At 46.6% G+C, this 27,247-nt stretch overlaps 1 protein-coding gene across 7 annotated transcripts in view; it reads left to right on the forward strand.

The window, feature by feature from the left end:
- KIFC3 (kinesin family member C3) overlaps nucleotides 1-27,247 on the forward strand; it is a 75,147-nt gene that overhangs the window by 41,538 nt on the left and 6,362 nt on the right. For 5 of the 7 annotated variants that reach the window (XM_048816536.2, XM_048816542.2, XM_075118311.1 and 2 more), the window contains exons 5-18: nucleotides 3,720-3,916; nucleotides 8,447-8,530; nucleotides 16,923-16,988; nucleotides 17,777-17,917; nucleotides 18,039-18,278; nucleotides 18,828-19,001; nucleotides 19,381-19,528; nucleotides 19,854-19,984; nucleotides 20,287-20,398; nucleotides 20,977-21,158; nucleotides 21,555-21,659; nucleotides 22,218-22,348; nucleotides 24,611-24,734; nucleotides 26,488-26,617. In XM_048816536.2, the coding sequence (XP_048672493.1) occupies nucleotides 3,720-3,916; nucleotides 8,447-8,530; nucleotides 16,923-16,988; nucleotides 17,777-17,917; nucleotides 18,039-18,278; nucleotides 18,828-19,001; nucleotides 19,381-19,528; nucleotides 19,854-19,984; nucleotides 20,287-20,398; nucleotides 20,977-21,158; nucleotides 21,555-21,659; nucleotides 22,218-22,348; nucleotides 24,611-24,734; nucleotides 26,488-26,617 (1,965 nt within the window). The remainder of the gene's footprint in view (nucleotides 1-3,719; nucleotides 3,917-8,446; nucleotides 8,531-16,922; nucleotides 16,989-17,776; nucleotides 17,918-18,038; nucleotides 18,279-18,827; nucleotides 19,002-19,380; nucleotides 19,529-19,853; nucleotides 19,985-20,286; nucleotides 20,399-20,976; nucleotides 21,159-21,554; nucleotides 21,660-22,217; nucleotides 22,349-24,610; nucleotides 24,735-26,487; nucleotides 26,618-27,247) is intronic. The other 2 variants (XM_075118312.1, XM_075118313.1) reach the window with 2 other exon arrangements.

Raw genomic sequence — 27,247 nt, forward strand, 5'->3', positions numbered from 1 at the left:
GAATACTTGGGTACTGTACACATCTTACTGCAGCCTTTGTGGAAGTCACTGATGTCCACTTTAAAAGTTTTTCAGAACAAGCATGGAAGTCTGTGTTGCAGAGCTAGCTGTGTGTGTGTAACTCACAGTATGAAGTGTCTGCCTAGCTTTGAACTCTAGCATACATAGAATACTGCTGTGTAATTAGGTTCCCAACCAGTAAGTCCGTGTGGTAAGTTATATAATGTAGGCCAGCCTGCTCCATTGGCAGACCTGCCTTTCCAAGCCTCCGGTTTCCCAAGAATGGTTTCTGGAGAATAACATGTTGGAACAGATGATATACCCTGTACCAAAGGGGAACATGTTCAAAGCATAGAAAAATGCCACGCTTTGTTTGAATTAAGTTGGGTACAATTGCCATGGTTTTAAATGGAATGGTTTATATTCCCTAGCAGAAGGATTCAGTGTCCCAGCACAGGATTAAAATGGATAATACACACAGATACACAGTGGTTTCATATGTGCCCTGACATCTCCTTTAAACCTAGGATAACACTTTTGAGGTGAGAATGCTCCAAAAGGAACAACACTTTGCGTTTATATATCACTTTACAGGTTCTTTTCTTAACGTCTGGTGGATGTTATCCCATCTGGTGGATGTTATCCCATCTGGTAGATATTATCCCTCTTTTACATACAGAGAAACTCAGGTACTAAGAGAGGTTAAAAGCCAACAAAAGTGCACATTGCTTTTGGACCCCCAACTTGAGTCACTCTCAAGGTGTCTCAAGCATCCAAAAATTAAGGCAAAATGCCACCCAGAATCAGTGGTCACTTGTGAAAATATTGGCCCTATTCATAGACTACAAGGCCAAAAGGAATCAGGCTGATCATCCGCTCTGACCGCCTGTATCCATAGCACTTTCCCAAATTAGTTCCCGTTTGAACTAGAATATACCTTTTAGAAAAACGTCCAATCTAGATTAAACAATTTCCAGTGATGGAGAATCCACCACAACCCTTGGCATGCATCTTATTTCTAGTTTGAATTCAGCCATTGGATCTTGTTACGTCTTCGAACTGGCCATGGTCACACACCAAATCAGTGACGAAGCTAGGATTAGAACTCAATACCTGCTTTTCAGCCCTTTGCTTACACCATTATCTCATAACTTCTCTAGACACGTCAAAGGCCCACAGCTGGTATATTAAACACTTCCATGTGGTCCAAACGTGTCTTAAAAAGAGACCGAGCTACCAAATGCTTACGGGGAACAAAATTTAGTTTTGCAGCAAAAGCAGCTTCTTCTGATAAATACGCTTTTCATAAAGCAAGCAACTTCGGCTGCTTGCAGTTAGCCAGACAATTACTAGCCCCATTATTTGCCCTTAAAGCCACAGAACTGTGTCATTTCCAGTAGGGCTTATTTAAACCAGGTGAGAGGCAGGGCAGGGTAGTATTAGGCTCATGGCAGGCTGGAATCCTGACCCAATCTCTCTTTCTTATGGCCACAGATTCTCCCTCCTCACCACCATAGCGCCTCCTTGTAGTGTCACCCCAAATCCTGGGAACTAGCCAGTCCCTTTACTTTCACCTGGGAATTAGCAAGTACTTTAAGGGTTAGTTACAAGAGCTACAATGTATGCATAGCTAGGTCTCGATGAACATATATGTCTATATAATAGGGGATATCTGCAGCCTTTCTCCAATCAAAAATACAAGCCCAAATATAATATAAACCATATAAAGCCACCCACAACCTGCTTCCAAAAAATAATGCTCCCTTCATAATTAATTTAAGTTAAAACAACAAAGCCTGAGGAGCTGTGAGGTGCCTTTTGTTTCCTCACTGCTGAGTCTCTTATGGCATCAGTTCTCTTACCATGAAGGCAGCGCAGTGAGAAAATAGCAGGGCACTTTCCTCCCACAACTCCTCACTTTTCCAGGTTGTTTGTCCACTGTGAATTGCAGCCACTGTCAGACCCTCCCTCACCTGCCACTGGTTTTCGATCAAGGCATCTGAATGTAGGAGTTCGTGCAATTTTTTTTTTGTTCTTCTGAATTAAAAAATATGAATAGTAAAGCCTGACATTACCTGAGGGACTTGAGAGTAGGGTAGAAATAAGGGCCTTGCAAAGGCAGGGTGGACTAGTGGGTAGGTCATTGGACAAGGCCTTTATGAGAGATGTGTTTGAGTCCTGGCTCAGCCACAGACGTCGTATGTGACTTTGGGCAAGTTATTGAATCTATCTGTAAAGTTAAAAAGGGGGATAGTACTTCTCTGCCTCATAGTGGTATTGTGAGGATAAGATCCACCGACGACTCTGAGGTGCTTAGATACTACCATTATGAGGGCAATGTAAGTACTTAGACATGTCGATAGGAGCTGCAGACCAGACCTGCCCTTACTGTTTTGTAGGGCCAGATTGTTACAAATAGGAGCTGAGTGGGGAAAATGAGTGAGATGTGACCATGGAGCACTGTTAGGAGATTACGGCATGTGGCATGGAGGAAGGAGATTGCTTTACTACCTCTCAGTATTATTCTCTTCACTAGATAGCCTTTTGTATCATGCTTTGGATTGTGGCTGGTGCTCTCCTTCACTTGCTGGCCACAGCCAAGAGTGAAATGCCTTGTAGTCCCCTTGGCTCAGCCCCCCTTCTTGGTAGAACTATTGTCCATTGTGAAGGGTGTATTGGGTTATTTTCCTCAGTTTGCCCCAAAGCATTTTTTTTTACGTGTTAAATGAAATCACGGGCTCTGTCTGTGTGTTTTCTTTCTTGCTCGTGGAGCCAGGAATGTGGAAGTCAGCAGGTGATGAACTCCTCAGCCCGGGGCTCAGAAGCAGTGGGGTATTTATGAACATCACATGCTTGTGTGCTCACAGTGTACTTTCCACCAGCCAAACGCCAACAGGGAGTTTCCTGGGGGGTTGTGACTGTGGAGATGTGACGTTTGTGTCATTGCTGACATTGCGTCTCTGGGCATGGAACACTGTTCCCCACATGCTTCCATTGGCTCAGTGGCCACCATTTTCCATCTATGACGAACTGAACATCTTTTAAAGACAATTAAAAAAATATTTGAAGGTATTGAATTGTCAGGATTTGTCTCAAATGCCTTCTGCGACACTTTCTTCAGCCCTGATCCTACAGGCACTTAAGCATGCGTGTGACTTTACTCTGGGGGTACTCTGTAGTCCTGCTACGCTCAGTGAGACCGCTCACACGACTAGTTTGGCACATGCATACGTGCTTACAGAATCACAGCCTTGTTTTGGGTCTGTCAGTGTGCATGGAACTCTCAAACAACTTACTGTTCAAAGGTGTACGCACTTATTTCAGGAAAAAGCTTCCAATCAAATGATTCATCTTCTGTATCTGGAGCATCCCTGCAGCTCCTTCTGGGGGCCGGCAGAACTGCCCCGAGCTTCACTGCTGGTTCTTTCCCTCAGAGCATTGATTGGAGCAGCGGGTGGTTACTGGAGTCATGAAATGGTCCTCTGCATCTACACCATGTTTAGCCCGTGCTGCTCAGGAAGGAATCTGGGGTTTTCACTGCTGTTATGGACCTTTTCTTTTTGTCTTCACATATCCTGCTCCACTTTAGTCAGTTAGTGGGTCCTACTTTTAGTCCACACTTACTGGCCTCTCCTGGCGTGCGTCTGTCCGACAACCTCCATACATTCACACCTACCTGCTGCTTTGTAAATGTAATGCTAACACTCTTCTTGTTGCAGGCGGAAGATTCTTCGGTGGGAAATGCTCCAGCTTGTCAGGAGCACGTCAGTTTCCTATGATCCAGAAGATGGTGGAGTCTATGGCCCAGCTGCAGGAGGAGAAGCTGCAGCTGCAGGAAGAGCTGCTGGCACTGCAGGAGAAACTTTCTGCACGGCAGAATGAAGAACTTGCTGTGTCTGTCCAGCTGCAAGATCAGGTACTGCACAAGATGGGGGAGGAAGAACTCTGGGAGTGAACTGAGACATTTTTCAGGGTCCAGATCCCAAAAGGTATTAGGTTCCTAGCTTCCATTGATTTCAAAGGCAGTTAAGTGCCTAAATACCTTTGAGGATCTCGACCAAGGTGTTTAGGCCAACATTGTAACTTATGTGTAAATTGCTATGTTCCAAGTGCTCTCACACTCAATATCTGATCTAATTCCTCTTATAGAATCACAGAATCATAGAATAGAATCATAGAATCTCAAGGTTGGAAGGGACCTGGTCATCTAGTCCAACCCCCTGCTCAAGGCAGGACCAACCCCAACTAAATCATCCCAGCCAGGGCTTCGTCAAGGCTGACCTTAAAAACCTCTAAGGAAGGAGATTCCACCACCTCCCTAGGTAACGCATTCCAGTGCTTCACCATCCTCCTAGTGCAAAAGTTTTCCTAATATCCAACCTAAACCTCTCCCACTGCAACTTGAGACCATTACTCCTTGTTCTGTCATCTGCTACCATTGAGAACAGTCTAGATCCATCCTCTTTGGAACCCCCTTTCAGGTAGTTGAAAGCAGCTATCAAATCCCCCCTCATTCTTCTCTTCTGCAGACTAAACAATCCCAGTTCCCTCAGCCTCTCCTCATAAGTCATGTGTTCCAGTCCCCTAATAATTTTTGTTGCCCTCCACTGGACGTTTTTCAATTTTTTCACATCCTTCTTGTAGCGTGGGGCCAAAAACTGGACACAGTACTCCAGATGAGGCCTCACCAATGTCGAATAGAGGGGAACGATCACGTCCCTTGATCTGCTGGCAGTGCCCCTACTTATACATCCCAAAATGCCATTGGCCTTCTTGGCAACAAGGGCACACTGTTGACTCATATCCAGCTTCTCGTCCACTGTAACCCCTAGGTCCTTTTCTGCAGAACTGCTGCCTAGCCATTCGGTCCCTAGTCTGTAGCGGTACATGGGATTCTTCCGTCCGAAGTGCAGGACTCTGCACTTGTCCATGTTGAACCTCATCAGATTTCTTTTGGCCCAATCCTCTAATTTGTCTAGGGCCCTTGGTATTCTATCCCTACCCTCCAGCGTATCTACCTCTCCTCCCAGTTTAGTGTCATCTGCAAACTTGCTGAGGGTACAATCCACGCCATCCTCCAGATCATTAATGAAGATATTGAACAAAACTGGCCCCAGAACAGACCCTTGGGGCACTCCACTTGATACCAGCTGCCAACTAGACATGGAGCCATTGATCACTACCCGTTGAGCCCGACAATCTAGCCAGCTTTCTATCCACCTTGTAGTCCATTCATCCAGCCCACACTTCTTTAACTTGCTGGCAAGAATACTGTGGGAGACGGTGTCAAAAGCTTTGCTAAAGTCAAGGAATAACATGTCCACCGCTTTCCCCTCATCCAGAGAGCCAGTTATTCTGTTGCTAAGAAACACATATTTTAAAGCAGATATTTTGCAAGACCTAGATACACAATGTGTTGTGCTCCCTTTGTTGGCTCTGTGTAACAGCAGTCAACTCACAGGTCTAGTGCAGGAGTCATGGAGGAATGTTGGGGGGAGCGGTGACGCCAGGCAGCTTGGACTTCAGCCTGGTGTGGCGGGTGCCACCTCCACCCCAACTCACCTCTTTTTTTGGTCTGGGTTGCAGGGGAGACGCAATCAAAAATTGTAACTGAAAGCGGGGGCTGAGCTCAGAGAGTTTGAAAACTGCTGGTCTAGTGGTTAGGGCAGGACTCTAGGAATGAGGACTTTGAGTTCTATTCACAGGTCTGCCTTTGGCTTTTTCTGATTTTGAACAAGTCACTAAGCAGCTGCATGCTTCAGGTTCCCTGTCTAATCTTCCTCTGAATCAGTTTTGTGGCATTTCAATAATCTCATGAAGTGCTTATAAATCCTTTGATGAAAAGAGCTCGTTAAGCACCAAGTATTGCTGCCTAGCAAACCTACTCTCAGAACTATGCTGTGATTCTCCATTATACTAGTGTACAAAGGGCCCAGCACGATAGGTTTGTGGTATGAAATAAGCAAGTTAATTCTAGTGTCATTCAAAAGGCAGGAAGTAAAAAACACATTTAAAAATCAGTTTTCCAGCTGAGAAGGAGAAAACTGATAAGAGAATAGGTATGTGGGTGGGTGGATGTGGGGAAAAGGGTGGTGCATGAAGTACAAAGACATTCTTTGGTTTCTAAGAAAAAACAACAGATGTTTTAAAGTCATTACCTGGTTGTTTGTCAAAGTGTAGCAAGATTGTGCAACACTGGTAACCACCGCCCATTCAAAAAAAATAGCATTTATTTGTGAGAAAGTGGGACTACAGTGGGAAGGGGGGTTGGTTTATAACTCTAGATGTAACTATGGTCTGATTCTGCTCTTAATTACACAGATCTAAACATGACCGAATAATTGTATTGAGTTCAGTTGGGTTACTCTGTATGACACCAGTGTGCATAAGTTAAAGCAGAATCTGGCCCTATACCAGCTGACAGAGAGAGAGAGAGAGTGACATTGTATACAGGAGGCAAATCTCTGCTAGGGAAAAACATCTAGTTAGCATGTGGACAAAGGAGAAGGATAAATTAACATGTCCCATTTCTTTAAAGAGGCTTTAAAGGCTAAAAGAAAGGAGGACTTGTGGCACCTTAGAGACTAACAAATTTATTTGAGCATAAGCTTTCGTGAGCTACAGCTCACTTCATCGGATGCTGTAGCTCACGAAAGCTTATGCTCAAATAAATTTGTTAGTCTCTAAGGTGCCACAAGTCCTCCAGAGTAGCGGATTAACACGGCTGCTACTCTGAGACAGTAGTCCGGTTACTCCCAGACCCAAAGGACCAGTCATGTATACCAGGTCAGTTGCACCTTAGATCTCGCACTAAAGATAAAGCTTGAAGCCAGTCCTGTCAAACTATCTAAAGATTTATTAACTAGGAAAAGGAAACAAGTCCTCCTTTTCTTTTTGCAAATACAGACTAACAGGGCTGCTACTCTGAAACCTGTTTAAAGGCTAAGAGATACAAAGGCCACACCTACGTGCCAGACCTAGCTAAGAAAACCAGTGGGTGTCATTTCTAGCAATTGTGGCCAGGCTGCAGATACAACCAGTGAGATCTAACCAGGCAAGCAACCAGGCTCCACCTATTTTTGCAGGAAGGGGTGGGTCTCCACTGCAGGAGAAGTGAATCAGTGTCTCCTGTGGTTGTCTTCATCTTCAGCTGAGGAAGAGAGATGAGCTGGTATTTTCTAATTTAACACTGTGAGTTTTCTGCTAATGAATTTAGGGTTAAACAAACGCTGATGTTAAATGTACTGATAATCACTTATTCTGAGTGGCATTTGTATCACAGGTGAATGCTTGTCTGCAAATACTATTAATTCTAAAGACATTTCAAGACTGACCTAGGGTGACTGCCTGGCTGACGTTGGAATGGTATGAAGTGTATAAATCCATTCCCGGATAGATGGCTATGTGTAATGCAGACTTGCTTTTGATTTTTTTTTACTTGTTTTTTGTGTCCACACTGTAAGGACCAACTATTGTAAGTGTCCATAGGTTTTGACTCTTTTTAGAGAGATGCTGTTGTTGCTTTGAAATAGTGTAAAATTTCAGTATTAAAGGGAAGTAAAATGATTAAAATCTAAGGTATGGATATTAAAAGATTAATTATTCTGAGTGATTTTTAATCCATTAGATCTGTTCTTTGCATTTCTCTCAGGTTGGACAGTGAAAACAGCTCAGTCAGTCGCAACTTTTTAAACTTTTTTCTTCACTTCCTGGTTCTCATGCACTTGCACAGTGCTGCCGTATCTGGGGCTCTCTTGTTTAAAAACAAACGCCTAATTCTATTGGTCTTCGGTTTTGTCGAAGTTTGTCTTTATAAAAGCGTAATTGTTAGGCAGTGTATGACTTCTCAGTGTACTTTTTTAAATGGAACAGCAAGTGTGGGGTGGGATCTGAGTTACCCAGGAAAGAATTCTCTGTAGTATCTGGCTGATGAATCTTGCCCATATGCTCAGGGTTCAGCTGATCGCCATATTTGGGGTCAGGAAGGAATTTTCCTCCAGGGCAGATTGGAAGAGGCCCTGGAGGTTTTTCGCCTTCCTCTGTAGCATGGGGCACGGGTCACTTGCTGCAGGATTCTCTGCTCCTTGAAGTCTTTAAACCACGATTTGAGGACTTCAGTAGCTCAGACATAGGTGAGAGGTTTTTCGCAGGAGTGGTGGGTAAAATTCTGTGGCCTGCGTTGTGCAGGAGGTCAGACTAGATGATCATAATGGTCCCTTCTGACCTAAATATCTATGAATCTCAGAATATGTTAATACCATGTATTTAAGTACTCATTCTAACTTCACCTCATTAGATGGGTGTAACTTAAAGTGAGCTTAATTAATTGTAGCATAATGTAAACATGTATTTGTTTTAAGTCAGCAGTTCCAAACTGAAAAGGAGGACTTGTGGCACCTTAGAGACTAACAAATTTATTTTACTCCTTTTCTTTTTGCGAATACAGACTAACACGGCTGCTACTCTGAAACAGTTCCAAACTGTGGTCCACAGATCACTGAGGGGCTGCAGAGAGCTGGGTGGTCACATGGTAATAGCTCCTTCTCTTTGTTTCCAGCTGTTAAATGCTATTAAAAGAAGCTGAAGTATGTGAATAGTCTGCTAACATTTCTTTCCCTTGTACTTGCCCGCTGTGGCTGCCACAGGGATGTTCCATGATCACAGGTGGAGGGGAAGCACTAATGAGAGTCTTTTTCTGTTAAGAAATGGTTCACTCTTTAGGAAAAAATTGAGATCCTTTATTATAAGCTAAAAAATAAAAACTGGTATTAATTGTCACAGGGAGTCAGACCACTTATAGTAACTCCATCGTGGAAAGACTGTTTGGGTTCAGTTCTCTGGAGGGATCCACTCCAAGCACAGGGGACTTTCCAAGCTGATGTAAAAGCTCCATAGACCCACCTCTTAGCTCCTGTTTTAGGGTATGTGTCCAGGGTCGGTAACGGTTATCCCAGGGAGAGGGAAGGGGTGTGGTTTGAGTGCACGTTGCTCTGTCTGCTCTCATAGGGAGGCATGAGAAGCAAAAGATTTGTTAGAGACCTTTTGAGATAGCTCTGACTAAAGCCAGGGGGCAGAGCACTCTTCAGCTACTTTGGGACCACTTTTGGCCACCCCAGTCTTCATTCTGCGTTGAGCACTAAGATGGGGGAAAATAGAATTGGGGTCTTTATATGGAGAAGTGCACACCACCAGATCTTTGTGTCTAAAGACCCTGCTTCTACACCAATCAAAGAGGTGGGTCTGAGAGCCAGAATGTAAACTTAGGAGAAGTCTGAAGTGTGTGTGTGTGGTGCAGGGGAGAGAGGGGAAGGTTGTCAAGCTGTCCTGGAGTGGCTCAAGAGTGTGGGTACCAACCCCAGGGCAGACTGTTGAGAAGCAGGTGACAAACACCAAATTGGCAATGAGTTCTATACTTAGATTTCACCTATTAAGTGTAAACTTCTCAGGCAACATAACAGCCTAACCATGGAGTCACAGATGGTTCCCTTGGGTACTCAACCTAGGCAAGTTAGCTTTTGTGCTAGATGATGCCCTACACCAAAACTCACAACAGTAGTCCGCAAAAAGAAAAGGAGTACTTGTGGCACCTTAGAGACTGAAGTGAGCTGTAGCTCAAATAAATTGGTTAGTCTCTAAGGTGCCACAAGTACTCCTGTTCTTTTTGCGGATACAGACTAACACGGCTGCTACTCTGAGACAGTAGTCCGGTTACTCCCAGACCCAAAGGACCAGTCATGTATTCCAGGTCAGTTGCACCTTAGATCTCGCACTAAAGATAAAGCTTGTAGCCAGTCCTGTCAAACTATCTAAAGATTTATTAACTAAGAAAAGGAAACAAAAGAGTTATTTACAAGGTTAAAGCAGGTAAATGTACACACACTCCTAAAGGTAATAGAAGTTTGTATAATAAGCAAGCTCTATATGTACCTTAGGGCTAGCCTACGTTAAGCAGCTGGGGGACCGCATGCTTATGCCTAGAAATCTTGCCCTCTAGAGTCTAAGCAGAATAGAGTTACAGTTTCTCCTTTGTAGGGATGTTTGAGCTACCAGCTCACCTGATGGGAGGATTCGGAGGGGTAGCCATGTTAGTCTGTGTCAGCAAAAACAACGAGGTGTCCTTGTGGCATCTTAGTGACTAACAAATTTATTTGGGCATAAACATCTAGCCCACGAAAGCTTATGTTCAGATAAATTGGTTAGTCACTAAGGTGCCACAAGGACTCCTCGTTGTTTTTGCTGATGGGAGGAATTCACTTGCATGTCTCCTCTTCCACGGGGCTGGCGGGGTGGGGGTGGGGGTGGGGGGAGCAATCAGCAAAGTCTTTTATCTTCTTTGATGTTCCACAATAGTTCTTCTAGTGTTGATGGGCCTTCTCTGTGGGACAGGACACGACACCTTGTGTTGTAGGCCAGCATTACACACTAACTAATGTCTCTTGCCAATCTGGTGACTGACACAGCTACAGAGGTTTACAATGCAAATGCTCAAATATTACCTTACAATATGGTGTACAGATGTTAGAATGGAGATTAATGCACAAAGCAGTTTACAGGCTTTCAATAAAGTCTAGACACTAAGCCCATTTTTAGAACTCGAATACTTGTTTTAACAATACTAACACTAATCAGGTACTAATGCGGAGAGTGGACTAGATGATACATCTGAGGGAAGGGAACAGAAGGAGACTCCGCCAATTGGAAGGCATGAGATGCACTGTCCTAGGGATGGGGGTTCCACGACCACCGCTCCCCAGAGGAGGAGGCGGGTGGTGGTGGTTGGGGACTCTCTCCTCAGGGGGACTGAGTCATCTATCTGCCGCCCCGACTGGGAAAACCAAGAAGTCTGCTGCTTGCCAGGAGCTAGGATTCATGATGTGACGGAGAGACTGCCGAGACTCATCAAGCCTTTGGATCACTACCCCTTCCTGCTTCTCCACATGGGCACCAATGATACTGCCAAGAATGACCTTAAGCAGATCACTGCACACTACGTGGCTCTGAGAAGAAGGATAAAGGAGTTTGAGGCGCAAGTGGTCTTCTCGTCCATCCTCCCTGTGGAAGGAAAAGGCCCGGGTAGAGACTGTCGAATCGTGGAAGTCAACGAATGGCTATACAGGTGGTGTCGGAGAGAAGGCTTTGGATTCTTTGACCATGGGATGGTGTTCCAAGAAGGAGGAGTGCTAGGCAGAGATGTGCTCCACCTAATGAAGAGAGGGAAGAGCATCTTCAGGCTGGCTAACCTAGTGAGGAGGGCTTTAAACTAGGTTCACTGGGGGAAGGAGACCAAAGCCCTGAGGTAAATGGGGATGTGGGATACCGGGAGGGAAGCATGAGAAGGAGCGCGTGAGAGGGGAGGGCTCCTGCCTCATACTGAGAAGGAGGGACGATCAGCGAGTTATCTCAGGTGCCTATACACAAACGCAAGAAGCCTGGGAAACAAGCAGGGAGAACTGGAGGTCCTGGTGATGTCAAGGAATTATGACGTGATTGGAATAACAGAGACTTGGTGGGATAACTCACATGACTGGAGTACTGTCATGGATGGATATAAACTGTTCAGGAAGGACAGGCAGGGCAGAAAAGGTGGGGGAGTTGCATTGTATGTTAGGGAGCAGTATGACTGCTCAGAGCTCAAGTATGAAACTGCAGAAAAATCTGAGTGTCTCTGGATTAAGTTTAGAAGCGTGAGCAACAAGGGTGATGTTGTGGTGGGAGTCTGCTATAGACCACCGGACCAGGGGGATGAGGAGGACGAGGCTTTCTTCGGGCAACTCACAGAAGTTACTAGATCACAGGCCCTGGTTCTCATGGGAGACTTCAATCACCAGATATCTGCTGGGAGAGCAATACAGCGGTGCACAGCCAATCCAGGAAGTTTTTGGAAAGTGTAGGGGACAATTTCCTGGTGCAAGTGCCGGAGGAACCAACTAGGGGCAGAGCTCTTCTTGACCTGCCGCTCACAAACTGGGAAGAATTAGTAGGGGAAGCAAAAGTGGATGGGAACCTGGGAGGCAGTGACCATGAGATGGTCGAGTTCAGGATCCTGACAAAAGGAAGAAAGGAGAGCAGCAGAATACGGACCCTGGACTTCAGAAAAGCAGACTTTGACAACCTCAGGGAACTGATGGGCAGGATCCCCTGGGAGAATAACATGAGGGGGAAAGGAGTCCAGGAGAGCTGGCTGTATTTTAAAGAATCCTTATTGAGGTTACAGGGACAAACCATCCCGATGTGTAGAAAGAATAGTAAATATGGCAGGCGACCAGCTTGGCTTAACAGTGAAATCCTTGCTGATCTTAAACACAAAAAAGAAGCTTACAAGAAGTGGAAGCTTGGACAAATGACCAGGGAAGAGTAAAAAAAATATTGCTCGGGCATGCAGGAGTGAAATCAGGAAGGCCAAATCACACCTGGAGTTGCAGCTAGCAAGAGATATTAAGAGTAACAAGAAGGGTTTCTTGAGGTGTGTTAGCAACAAGAAGAAAGTCAAGGAAAGCGTGGGCCCCTTACTGAATGAGGGAGGCAACCTAGTGACAGAGGATGTGGAAAAAGCTAATGTACTCAATGCTTTTTTTACCTCTGCCTTCACGAACAAGGTCAGCTCCCAGACTACTGCACTGGGCAGCACAGCATGGGGAGGAAGTGACCCGCCCTCCTTGGAAAAAGAAGTGGTTCGGGATTATTTAGAAAAGCTGGACAAGCACAAGTCCATGGGGCCAGATGCGCTGCATCCGAGAGTGCTAAAGGAGTTGGCGGATGTGATTGCAGAGCCATTGGCCATTATCTTTGAAAACTCATGGCGATCAGGGGAGGTTCCAGATGACTGGAAAAAGGCTAATGTAGTGCCCATCTTTAAAAAAGGGAAGAAGGAGGATCCTGGGAACTACAGGCCAGTCAGCCTCACCTCAGTCCCTGGAAAAATCATGGAGCAGGTCCTCAAGGAATCAATTCTGAAGTACTTAGAGGCGAGGAAAGTGATCAGGAACAGTCAGCATGGATTCACCTAGGGCAAGTCATGCCTGACTAATCTAATTGCCTTCTATGATGAGATAACTGGCTCTGTGGATGAGGGGAAAGCAGTGGACTTGTTATTCCTTGACTTTAGCAAAGCTTTTGACACAGTCTCCCACAGTATTCTTGCCAGCAAGTTAAAGAAGTATGGGCTGGATGAATGGACTATAAGGTGAACAGAAAGCTGTTTAGATTGTCGGGCTCAACGGGTAGTGATCAATGGCTCCATGTCTAGTTGGCAGCCGGTATCAAGTGGAGTGCCCCAAGGGTCGGTCCTGGGGCTGGTTTTGTTCAATATCTTCATTAATGATCTGGAGGATGGGGTGGATTGCACCCTCAGCAAGTTTGCAGATGACACTAAACTGGGAGGAGAGGTAGACACACTGGAGGGTAGGGATAGGATACAGAGGGCTCTAGACAAATTGGAGGATTGGGACAAAAGAAATCTGACGAGGTTCAACAAGGACAAGTGCACTTAGGACGGAAGAATCCCATGCACCGCTACAGACTAGGGACCGAATGGCTAGGCAGCAGTTCTGCAGAAAAGGACCTAAGGGTCACAGTGGACGAGAAGCTGGATATGAGTCAACAGTGTGCCCTTGTTGCCAAGAAGGCCAATGGCATTTTGGGCTGTATAATTAGGGGCATTTCCAGCAGATCGAGGGATGTGATCGCCCCCCTCTATTCGACATTGGTGAGGCCTCATCTGGAGTACTATGTCCAGTTTTGGGCCCCACACTACAAGAAGGATGTGGAAAAATTGGAAAATGTCCAGTGGAGGACAACAAAAATGATTAGGGGACTGGAACACATGACTTATGAGGAGAGGCTGAGGGAACTGGGATTGTTTAGTCTGCAGAAGAGAAGAATGAGGGGGGATTTGATAGCTGCTTTCAACTACCTGAAAGGGGGTTCCAAAGAGGATGGCTCTAGACTGTTCTCCGTGGTAGCAGATGACAGAACAAGGAGTAATGGTCTCAAGTTGCAGTGGGGGAGGTTTAGGTTGGATATTAGGAAAACTTTTTCACTAGGAGGGTGGTGAAGCACTGGAATGCGTTACCTAGGGAGGTGGTGGAATCTCCTTCCTTAGATATTTTTAAGGTCAGGCTTGACAAAGCCCTAGCTGGGATGATTTAGTTGGGGTTGGTCCTGCTTTGAGCAGGGGGTTGGACTAGATGACCTCCTGAGGTCCCTTCCAACCCTGAGATTCTATGATTCTATGAACACAGAGGTGAGCCAGTCTGAGCCCTGCTCTACGTTACAGAGTTAGGCAGCTTATGTCCACCTAACTCTGTAAGAGTCTACTGTAAAATTTTGCTCCCGCCGATGTAACTCACCCAGGACACCAATTTAATAACTCTGCCTCCACAAGAGGCGTAGCACTCCTGGTGGGGATGCGCACTGCCCACACAAGGAGAGTCGTGTGGACATGCAGAAGTGATGTAAATATGGTGGTGGAGCTATGGCAGTGTAACTTAGGTCAATATAATCTTGTAGTGTGGACATACCCTCATTCCAGCTAAGTATTTGTCAGTGCTCAGTTGAGACATGGAGGCCCGGCATGAGCTGGCACCTGCTTTGCCAGCGTCAGAGGGTTTAGCTCACCTTTTGGTCTGGCCGATGCTGTTGAAACACAGGTTTTGTCCTGGCTTTATCCTAATCCTCTGGGAGTTTGTCAGGCATCCCCTCGCTACCTTAGAGTAACTCAGGTTCCATCTGTGTGTCTGCATTGCTGCCATAACCCTCCCACTCCTGCCATCCTGTGAGATTGAGAGCCCTGACCATGAGACAGAGCCCAGCTCTCTTGGCTGGCAACAGGAAGCATTAAATGTTGAACAGAAAGGCTGCCCATCAGACAGTCTCTTAAATATTGAAATTTGGACACTTGCAGCTGTCCTGAGGGTAAACATGATGTGCGTGGTGTAATCGTCTGCAAAAGTCCCCCTTACCGTTTATCACCCTGTTCTGGTCAAATTTAGCCTATTATCCTGCAGGTTGCTTCAGGCAGACAGACCACTGTACCTGTGTGAAGCCCCTCTGGAGTCAATGGGGCTCAGCACAGGTGCAGGGGTCTGCCTGTGTGGCTCTCATTGCAGGATTGAGACCATACCGTGTAAGTGCTTTGGGGGCGAGGACGCTGTATTTTGTCTTTAGTGAAGCCACAGCACACAATGGGGGCGCTGTAAAGTCAAAATAATGGGCTCCTGCGGTGTAGCTGGTGTGATGTTTCTGAGACTGCACTGCAGCGGTTCAGGTTAGTCATTTTTTCCAGTGGATTTCCTTGTCTGACACCGATAGAAGAATAGGACCAGGTAGAGCAGAGAACTAAGTGAGAGCTCTGCAGAAATCCCGTACGTTTTGCCAAAATCCCTCACTTCTCTTGTTCATCGGTATGAAGATGGGTATACTAGTAACGTCCAGCCAGGGCTTAATCTGTAATGAAAGAGGTGCCACAGCTCGAGTGATTTTTTTTACATTCGTAATGGATGCAGCAAGCCCAGAGGTGCCGGGGCTATGGACTGCCAAGCTGCCAGGTGCTGGGGCTCAGTCCTAGCAAGCCCTGGGACAAATTAAGCACAGCTTACAGACTTCGATCTACTGTATCCCTGGAGCGGATATCCCTTACACACATGGAAGGAGAACGGTGTGCTGTACATGGAAAAAAATATTCTTTGACGTCTGTTTAGGAGGATTCTCCTTCACGAACCTCACCATATAAAAGGAATTTAAAAGCCACTGCAAGAAAAAAAAAGTAATAGACATCTTCCTAGAAGAAAAATCAAAAAGTGCCAGAACCTGGGAATGGGAGACAGGGGATGGATCACTTGATGATTCCCTGTTCTGTTCATTCCCTCTGGGGCACCTGGCATTGGCCACTGTTGGAAGACAGGACACTGGGATAGATGGACCTTTGATCTGACTCAGTATGGTCGTTTTTATGATACAGGAAAGCAAAGACCCCTGGCAAGGAGGGGACGATTTGATCTCTGAGCACAGTTGGGGTGGAAGATTTCTCCAATAAGAAACAACATTATTTATCCATTAAAGTTTCTCCCAAGAGTTGGTGAAAGAATGGAGGACAAGCTGTCAAAATGCTATGTGGTAGAGGAGGTTACCTGAAAAAAAAATCTTTTTTTATTTTTAATCCTCAAACGTGCATTGAGGCAAAAAATGAGTATTTGGTGTGGGTAGCACTCAAACATGCAAGCAATTATCAGAGGAAATGGGATGAAACTGAGCAAAGAAAACTTTTGCTGAATATCAGGAAATAGTCCTAACAGTGTGCTCTCACTCTGAGGAATGATTTGCTCCAGGGCAGTGGTGGGGGGCCCATTATTTGGAACTAAAACTGCATTGGAGAAGATACTGCCAGGTATCTGCGCTGATCGCAGGTGTGGAGTAAGGGACCAAATAAGTCTATTTCCTTTCCAGCTTGAATCTTTTTATGTTCCCACTTTCTGTTGATGTTTTCAGTGGCAGCTCACAGTTAGCCAGGGCTGCTATGTACCCAGTTCTCTCTAGAAAAGCTGCCTACATGGTATTCTACAGTCATGTTAGCAGAAATAAAGAGAGTGCGTTGCTTGTTTGATGAATAGCACCCCATGTAATTTGGGGATTGCTGGTATGGTTCGTTGTCTTCTCAGGGCCAGCTTGGTAGTCTTGGACATTGCTTTCTCTGGGGTGGGGGGTTCTGCAACTCGTAACTACCCAGTCTATCGGTCTGGCTCTGTGTGGCTTGTAGGAAATTCATGATTTTTCCCTCTGGGCCTTAAAGCCCCTTATTTTTGTGCCGGAGCATTGCAGCTTCAAGTGAAGCTGTGTGTAATTTGAGATGGTGTGTGTTGGGAGGAGGTGTTTGTGGTCAAAATAAAAAGGGGACCAGCTTAGTCAACTTGTGCCTGTGTTGACAGGTTGAAAATCTGAAGGGGAAACTCCTGGATCAAGCTCAGGAAGTGAACAGACTCCATTCTGAGTTGGTGAGCCCTTGGAAACTTATCTGTTTTTTATATCTGTATTACATGTGTTTTTCCCCTGAGGAAATGGTTACATTCTTGGTTGAAGTTGTTGGTTGTTGTTGGTCCTTAGTATTTTACATATGAGACAGTAAAACAGGGAGAGAAAAGAAAGAAATCTCAGTGCAGATGGGGATTGTTTAGAAGCCTACGGGTGATGAATGAAATACTCCCAGAACCATAGGTTTGACCCAGATGGATTTGGGCCAACCTGAGGTAGATAAATTGAAGTCCATTAAGTTACATGGAAGTTTGTCCAATGCAGCCTTAAAACAGAGGCCCTGGCACTCTTCTCCATAGCAGGAGTTTGCTGCTGGTGTCCTTGGACAAAATTTCCCATGCCACTATTATTGTGGTATTCACTGGCTGCATTCTGCCCTTCACCCCAGAGATGGCTGCATTTCAGGAGTACCATATGTGTACAGGTTTCAGAGTAGCAGCCGTGTTAGTCTGTATTCGCCAAAAGAAAAGGAGGACTTGTGGCACCTTAGAGACTAACCGATTTATTTGAGCATTGTTAGTCTCTTACGTGCCACAAGTCCTCCTTTTCTTCACATGTGTATAGTGTGTGAAAAATGTAGAATCCTTAATTATTATTAAAGATACTGTGCCAAATCCTGTTCTTTCTTTTATTGGTGCAACTCCACTGAAGTCAAATGCATGGGTGTAGGGAGAGCGCAGAATTTGACCCACTGACTGAAAGTAAAATATTGGGTTAAAAAACACTCTGTCTCCTCTTCTGCCCTTTTCAGGGTGGCACTGACTTGGAAAAGCACAGGGATCTGCTCATTGCAGAGAACGAGCACCTAAAGCAAGACATGAAGTCATGTGAGGCGGAGCTGCAGAAGCTGAAGAAGCAGCATGTGAAATGCATTGACTGCGAACACATCCAGGTAGCGAAGTCCCGAGGGTGGGGAGTGCAGACAGAGCTGTTCATTATGTGTCATGTGCTTGCTGCCTGCTGATCACATGAAACTTGGCTTCCTCTCCCCCCTCTCCCAACCTGGTTGGCAGGAGAATGCGAGGCTGCAAGAAAGGTTGGCCCAGCTGCAGCTGGAGGTGGAGGAGGCGAAAGGGAGGCTGTCGGAGCTGGACTTGGAAGTGCAGCAGAAGACCAATCGCCTGGCAGAGGTAGAGCTGCGCTTGAAGGACTCCCTTGCAGAGAAGGCTGAGGAGGAGGAGCGACTCAGCAGGAGGCTGCGGGACAGTCAGGAGACTATAGCTAGCTTGAAAGCCCAACCCCAGCAGATAAAGGTGAGATGGAACAAATCATTTATGCAGGGCGATTCCTATTGATCATTCTGCCCATTTGCTGTTATAAATCCACGCAGAATGCATGCCTTTACATTTTGTTTAGAGAGAAAGGGCCAAACTCTGCCAGGCTTTCTCCCCTATTAACCCCTTGATGTCAAAAGGGGTATAAAATGGGCTAGCCCTTGACTCAGAGAATCTAGGAGGAGCTTGGAGGCGGTTTGAATACTGTTTGTTGTTTGTCTGTAGCTTATACAGAATCCTGGCAGCGTACAAAGTGCTTAGGGTAGGTGAAATCTGTCATATAAATAAGAGTCCCAGCTTTGTGCGCTAAAGATGCCACTACCTGTTTAAAGTTATGGTAAATCCGTAATGGTGGTTATGCAGACCTGCACTGAGCTCCAAAGGACTTGCCGGTTTCATCTGGTCCTTGTGGATAAACTTCCTTGGAAAATTCAGTGGGGAATGCCTTTGATTCGGCCAAGGCCGTGTCTGTCCCAGGCCTGATAGTGGGGAGTTTCTCAAGTGCTTGTGTTGGGAATTTTTTTGTAGTATATCATCAAAACGGTGGAAGTGGAGTCATCCAAGACAAAGCAGGCTCTATGTGAGACCCAGTCACGGAATCAGCACTTGCAGGAGCAAGTGGGGATGCAGAGACAGGTGCTAAAGGAGATGGAACAGCAACTACAGAAGTCTCAGAAGACTGCAGCCCAGCTCAGAGCCCAGGTAATCAGTACTGCATAGAGAAGGGGAAAATATACAATGCGTGGGTGGAAAAGGAGAGAAAAACAGCTACAAAGGAACATAGCAAACTGCATCCAACCTCAGAGCTCAGGTCCCTGGGTCACACAGGGAACGTATATGGGAACAACTTGAAGAAGTTCCATTGGTCACATTACTCCTTGTTCAGTGGCCCTTTTTGATTGACTGTTTCTGACTTACTCACCTAGCCCCATGGTACAAGTAAAAGAATTTTAACAAACTCTGATAAGAGTTGGCATGAAATATTGGGTGGGTGGGTGAGTGAGTCAGTCCTGCTGGGCTTGGCCTTTGTGATGCTGTTTTTTGTCACAGATTAATAACTCCAGTTTGGGTCCCTTCCTAGATTATGATGTATGAGTCTGAACTGGAGCAGACACATGGACAGATGCTGGAGGAGATGCAGAACATGGAAGATGACAAGAACCGGGCCATTGAAGAGGCATTTGCACGAGCTCAAGTAGAAATGAAAGCTGTGCATGAGAACCTGGCAGGTGAGGAACAGGGGAAGCAAGTCCCAAAACAACCTGACGAGGGTGGGTGGTACAGGGACTGGGGAATGTAGCTTTCCAGGTGATGCTACACATTCTCATTTGCACCAGGACTTCCTTTGGAGTGATGAGAGGAAAGCCACACTTGGATTTAGAAATGCCCAGCAGCATTAGTGAATCCTCCCCACATCTCTGCCATCTGCTCTGTTGGTAGTTTGAGTTCTGACCTACGCTTCCAAGTGAAGGCTCCAAACAGGAGAAGGGCTTTATCACCTTCAAGGTGGGATCTGAATGTGAGGATTATCAATTGTCTTATGTTTGTTTGCAGGGGTCCGGACAAACCTTCTCACACTACAGCCAGCACTCCGAACCCTTACCAATGATTACAACAGCCTGAAACGGCAGGTCCGAGACTTCCCCCTGCTACTGCAGGAAGCTCTGCGGAATGCCAAGACAGAGGTGAGCATGGCAGGAGAATCCTTGCTCTGCGGAAGAGCAGGACCTAACACTGTCGCTTTGATTCTGCCACAATTAGGTTTGCACAGTGAGCATGAAGGAGACAGATGCTCTTTGATTCTCTGTCACGGGAACATCCCCCATGTTTCCCTTGTTAGATTCCTTTTCTAGTTCCTGCACTGTGAAAGAGAAGTGTGTGTGTGAAAGAGGGGGGTGGGTGTGTATGTGTGGGTAGCATGCTGTGGTGGGGGTTCGCCATACTTCAGTTTTTTCCCCTCTCATAATTCGTGTCTCCTCCTCTTCAGATTGGACAAGCCATTGAGGAGGTGAACAGCACAAATCGAGAGCTACTCAGGAAATACCGCCGGGAGCTGCAACTCCGGAAAAAATGTCACAACGAACTGGTGCGGCTGAAAGGTGTGTGTGTGAGAGATATTATTTAGACAGCGATGTAGGGCAGATCTTTTCGGTGGGTGACATTAATGCAGCTGTAGGGCAGAGACTTCCCACTTCAAGCTTTGTGATTGGACTGAAGTTAGACATTTGTTGAGGCGTGAGGCTGGGATCGTTGGTTCTGGGGGCCCTACCCATAAGGGCAATAACAAAAGCTTCAGCATTTCTGTCGCACAGTAACCTATTGTGGTCTGTCTCCAGATCACCGTGGTTTCACTGTGTTCTACCAGGGACATGATTCGTGGCCTGCTGCAGACAACAGTGTCTTGTGACTCCACCCATGCATGCGTCACATATTCTGTGCGGGGCACTAGCAAAACGTCTGTCCTGTGGGAAGTCCGCATGATCCGGCTGGTGGTCTTGGAGCATGTTACTCTAAGTCTCCACCTTTGGGATCTGGAGTTGCAGAAGAGAATGCGAGCGGTGAAGTGGATGGTGTTAAGCACCTTCGCTGTCTGATGCCCTTTGATAAGAGATAATCGGTGGGAAGGTTGATCGAGAGCTTGTCTCTGTGTTTTAGTCTGTATTTTTGTCTTGTAAAGGAAATATCCGTGTGTTTGGCCGAGTCCGGCCAATAACTAAAGAGGATGGGGAAGGGCCTGAAGCAGCCAACTCAGTGACCTTTGACCCTGATGACGACGCTATCTTGCACCTGATGCACAAGGGGAAGCAGGTGTCATTTGAACTGGACAAGGTTTTCTCGCCGCAGGCAACACAGCAAGATGTAAGTACATTAGCATTGACTTCCACCTCACGAGAAAGGTGTGGGTCAACATGAGTGTACACATAATTATTTCATAAGGTCGCAGATCACTCACAGGTCCCTGATTTTGTAGGGGAAGGATGGAGAAGAGAAGGTAAAGCAACTCTTTCCTCCAAGGGAGCAATAAGCCGGCAGAGTAGAACTCGAGTAGACTTAAGAGCTGTATCTCTGCTCCTGCCGGTATAAACGTATATGCTTTTCCGTCACCCAATGGTATGCAATAAATTAATGTAGAAACAAGAGGTTCCAGCACAGCCAGTCAATCCCACGTGTAATCTGTATGAGAGGCTGCAGCAGGGGGAGTGGTTATGCTGGGGTGTCAGATATTGCTCATTTTTATTTCTTTCCCATTGGCAGGTATTCCAGGAAGTTCAGGCCCTGATCACATCCTGTATTGATGGCTACAATGTCTGTATATTTGCCTATGGACAGACAGGTGCAGGCAAGACATATACAATGGAGGTAAATTTCCCCTTCTCGCCTTTTCTCTCTCTGTCTCCCTCCATCTTCCCTTTCAGTGTGTCTTCTTGCTTTGCTTCCTGTATTCTACGGCTCAGTGTCATCATTTCTTGAGGAAGGGTGAGGGTAGATTGATCCCTAGATCACTGTATGTAACGGATATGGTCATGGGTAAATGTGTGTAAATTCCCCCTTTGTCACCGTGACCAAGAATGATGTTCCCTGATTAACCATGCACAGCAGCCCTGACTATGCATCTTCCAAGTTGGTAACAAACCTCACAATGCCAACAGCAGAACAGTCTGAAGAAGAAGGTTGGAACCTGGTTGTTTTGCAACCTTCTGGCTGTTCCCCTTCTCTTCCATGAGCGTGGGAGGTGGATCTTGGTGATTCCAGAGTGAATCATGGATGCCTGTTCCAAGCTTTGTCATGGTGTAATATCCTACCGGTGTCCTCACAACTGCACACCATATGGGCTCAGTGGTGAGTCTTGTGTCAGTCACTCTGTCACACCTTTCTCTCCATTGATGTCACATGTGAGATTTTTTTCGCGATCATCAGGGAACTCCTGAAAACCCAGGAATCAACCAGCGAGCTCTTCAGCTGCTCTTCTCCGAGGTGCAGAGGAAAGCGTCTGACTGGGGCTACACTATCACTGTCAGTGTGGCGGAGATTTACAACGAGGCGCTCAGGTAACAGGAAGGGAGCCTGGGAGGGGTGGGAGACTTTAGGAAAGCTTGAGTGTGGGATGTCTGTGTCCCTTAATGGGTGACATGGAGTGTGTGTGCTGAGTCACCCTGCAAAGGCAAGGGCAATCTGTCCTGGTGCTCCTCCAGGGCAAGGTGGCTCCGCACTGCACGTGGGCAGGGCTGGGCATAAATGACACACCTGAACTCTGAACCAGGCTGTCTATTGTCGGTGTAAGAAGAACAGGAGGACTTAGAGACTAACCAATGTATTTGAGCATAAGCTTCCATGAGCTACAGCTCACTTCATCGGATGCATTCAGTGGAGAAATACAGTGGGAAGATTAATATACACAGAGAACTTGAAACAATGGGTGTTACCATACACACTGTAACCAGAGTGATCAGGTAAGGTGAGCTATTACCAGCAGGAGAGCTGGGGGGGGGGGGGGGGGGGGGACCTTTTGTAGTGATAATCAAGGTGGGCCATTTCCAGCAGTTGACAAGACTGTCTGAGGAACGGTGGGGGGTGGGTGGGTGGGGAATAAACATGGGGAAATAGTTTTACTTTGTGTAATGACACACCCACTCCCAGTCTCTATTCAAGCCTAAGTTAATGGTGTCCAGTTTGCAAATTAATTCCAATTCAGCAGTATCTCTTTGGAGTCTGTTTTTGAAGTTTTTTTTGTTTATTTCCCCCACACACACACACTGTTCCTCACATGTTCTTGTCAACTGCTGGAAATGGCCCACCTACAAAAGGTTTTTTTTCTCTCCTGCTGGTAATAGCTCACCTTACCTGATCACTCTGGTTACAGTGTGTATGGTAACACCCATTGTTTCATGTTCTCTGTGTATATAAAATCTCCCCACTGTATTTTCCACTGCATGCATCTGATGAAGTGAGAAATAAATAAATTTGTTAGTCTCTAAGGTGCCACAAGTCCTCCTGTTCTTTTTGCGGATACAGACTAACACGGCTACTACTTTGGAACCTATTTTCGTTGTGTTTACCAGGGAGTTTACTTGTAGTGCTTAGGCTGGGAATTCTTAATGGCTGAAAAAGCAGGTTCGCTTCATATATCTCTCCTCCTCCAACTTGTCTAGTGTACGGTCTCTTCTCTCCCATGTACAGGTAATTAAGAAGCATATGGTGTCTCCAAAATCTTAAACTACCACACTGATCCTGGGCTGTACATTCTGTTTTTGATGTGTGCTCCAGTCCCCTAGCTTTAGCGGGCTCGGGGATTTTTCTCAGCACACAGGGCTTTCAGAACTCCTGCCTGGAATTCTTCCCAAGCCTTGGGTTCCTAGAATGCCTTCTGTTTCTATGGCCTCTCGCTCATGCCAACACCTGTTAAAACATCAGCCAGCAATCAGACTGTATTTTTCCCCTTCATGCTTTCGCTCTCTGCCTCCTCATTTTCCGCTAATGGATGTGGAAACCCCAACAAGCTTTAATTGGAAGCTCTTTTACATTAACATTCTCTGCCTGTGTTTTGTGCCTTTGGCACTTTGGTTGTTACGTTTGGAAATTGTGAGCTATGGTCTCAAAGAATGAGAAGCATTTTCCTCCAGTGAATTCTTCTTCTTGTCTCCTTCAGGAGTAGGGTTGGGGGTGGGAATGGAGCATAGAAGGGTGGCAGCAAAGACACTGGAAAAATGACTTAATTATACAGCAACTGGGTAGGTTGAACCTGAGATGGAGACTGTCAGTTGTTGAGATAATAAAAGCTGCAAACCAGGCATGAGTCAGATCAGGTGGAAACAGGGGAGTGGAACTTCTGAATGTGGATCTGTTTGGGGCGCTATACGGATGGGTTATGTTACATTCCTGACAGACAAATAACACACACACAGAAAATAGAAGAGCTGAGACTATAAATAGATGAGGAAGCATCCAGTGGGAAATGATTCCTCTGAAAATCGTATAGCTGGTGTTGCTAGTATTTAGTCTGTGCTTGTTCACCCAAAGCCAATGAAAAGGTTCTGTGGGCAACAGTTGGGGTAAGCATGCTTGAGGAGAAATCCTGGCTTCCAACGGCTGGAAAAAGCTTGTCCTGTCTAGGTCATAAACCAGACCACTGGCAGAGCAGAGCAGAGCATGGGAGCCTGGCCTGCCACGGGCTGTAGTTTCCTTGGTGGGGACATTAGTTCAGGGGTGGTCAGGCTGAAAGGCCTCATACCTTTCACCTTTGTAAGTCACTAGTATAGGGAACAGAAAATGACACGAGTCTGAGGGGAGGGTCACCTTACCCATCTTTACAGGGACTTGCTTGGCAAGGAGCCTCAGGAGAAGCTGGACATCAAACTGTGCCCGGATGGCAGCGGGCAGCTGTATGTACCAGGACTGACTGAGTTCCAGGTGCGAAGTGTGGAGGATATTAACAAGGTAAAAACATCCTGAGAGATGGAGAAACCAGGAGGGGAAGGGCAGCGATGGTACCTAGTAGATGGGGTGAACCAGCTGGGGGATCACCTACTGGGATGGGGTGAACTGCCCGGTGCATTAGAGAGACTTACTCAAGTTCTTGTCTTATGAACAGACCAGCTGCTGGAGCAGTGGTCGCAGCACAGGGACAAGAGGATGCAAATGCCTCATCTCTCCACACATAAGATCAGGGCCATCCCTAGGGGCCTGGGACAACCCCCCCACTCCCTCTGGCCCAGGCCCTGCCCCCACTCCACCCCTTCCCCCAATCCCAGGCCCCACCTCTTCCTGCTCCTGCCCCACCCCACCCTGCCCTACCCCCTTCCTGCCCTCACTCCACCCCTTCCCCCAATCCCGCGCCCTGCCTCTTCCCTCTCCTGCCCCTCCCCACCTCTTCCCACGGAGTAGAGTGGGCTGGAGCTGGGTTGCTTGCTGCTGCCGGCACCAGGCCCCCCGCTAACTCCCCAGGCTGCCCTGGACCCTGCGTCCTGAAGCACGGGGCCCCCCAAAGCATGGGGCCTGGGGTGGTTGCCCTGGTCTGTCCTATGGATGGGACGGCTCTGCATAAGATGAAGGCAGTGGGCACAGATCCAAACCCTCCTAGACTCACATGTGTGATAGACTGACACGTGTGATATTTGCCTCTTGTAGGAGTCAGACTGAAAACGAGGCACCCAACAGAATCGACCCAGAAAGCAGCTTGTAATGTGAGCTGTGTTTCTTCACATGCCTAAGATGTACTGTAATTTCAATTTCATGAGTCAGCACTTCACAGAAACAGGGAGCAGGTGACAGATTTGTAAAGAATGAAGATACATTTAGTTGGGGTTGGTCCTGCTTTGAGCAGGGGGTTGGACTAGATGACCTCCTGAGGTCCCTTCCAACCCTCATCTTCTATGATTCTGTGAAATGGAGGTCTAAGTAATTACCCCTCCGAACTGGGTATGTTTGTGAGGAGCAGGGAAGGGAGACTGGAATAGGGCCCTGAATATAATGTGACAAATGCCACATGATGAGACCAGTTCGGAGGTCAATAACCCTTTGTGTGAGCCACCCATAATTTAAAAATAAGCTTTTGGGGCCTAGATGGCTCTCAGGGCGTTAGTAGGATACCAAACCTTTCTCCCACAGGTCGAAGGGCTGGACAGTGCCTTGTGTGAAATGAACTGTCAGGTCTCAGTCCACTTCTGTGTCCATATCCCAATTATATTGCCCCGCGACCCCCCCCAGACACCCACCCACCCACTGGGTTTGCACCCTTGCTGGCAGTCTCTGAAAAGAGTGGGCCTTGTCCTCGAGAAGTACTCCCACCAGAAAAGGAGAGAGATGCACTGGCCAGAGATGTGTGATGGGAAACTAGCACTGACTGCTCATACCATACCTATTCTATGGGCAAATTTCGTGCTACTGTCAATCCAATATCTTTCGTGAGCAATTAAGGTCAGTCATTGATGATTTCATTGCGGAAGGCATAGGGTTAATATTTGCCTGGGGTTATGAGCATCTGCAAGGGAGAAAGGGCTGCCGTTCATCCACGTTCTGCTCAGAAAATGGGGTAGCCAGTGGTGCGGAGCATCAGCAAGGAAGATCTGCCAAAGACCTGCCCACCATGTTGTCATTTAAGAAAGTGGTAAATGTAGACGGGATAGATGAAGCTGCTGGCCAGAGAACACAATGAAATCCAAAGGCTCACGGCTTTCTGCCTCTCTCCCAGGTATTTGAATTTGGGCACTCAAACAGAGTGACTGAGTACACCAGCCTCAATGAGCACAGCTCACGGTCTCACGCCCTCCTCATCGTCACAGTAAGAGGACTCGACTACAGCACAGGACTTAGAACCACAGGTTAGTGTCTCCTAGGAGGTGGAGGGTGAGACTTGTGACCACACCTGTGCTTGGATGACACAGGCCTAGAGATTTGGGTTCAACTGCTGAAGTGGGTAACAAGTGAAAAAAGAACTGGGTGCCACTGGCCTACTCCCTAGGGGATGCTTGTCTCTGACACAGAAGTCCACACAATTACTGGGAGTCAGTGTTTGGGAGCAGAATGCTCAGGGTGTTGCTGGTCAGGACTGAGTTGTGTAGCCGAATTGAAAAAGAGGCTGGCTACTCTAGAACATCTGTAGTTATACATGCTAAGATAAGGTGCTCAGATTTCATGCTTCGGGACATCAGCTGATTGCTACAAGATCAAGAAGGAATTTTTACCCCCATGCATTGCACAATTGTGCAGTGATTCTGTATCAAGTGTAGGCAACCCCCAAAGGCTGGCTCGGCTTGTACAGTCCCATCTATTGGCCCTCTTTCATCAGCTCTAAATGTAATGAAAATCCAAGCTGCAGGTTGATCTGTGGGACACTTTACTCATAATTCTCCATAGCAATATAAAGTTTAGTGTGTCTAGTTCCTAACTGGAGAGGATGGGGATGTTCATTAATTGCTAGGCAGGCCCCACTGTGGCTAGCACTTCCACAT

The sequence above is a fragment of the Caretta caretta genome, chromosome 12, assembly GCF_965140235.1.
Source record: "Caretta caretta isolate rCarCar2 chromosome 12, rCarCar1.hap1, whole genome shotgun sequence".
Taxonomy (NCBI): domain Eukaryota; kingdom Metazoa; phylum Chordata; order Testudines; family Cheloniidae; genus Caretta; species Caretta caretta.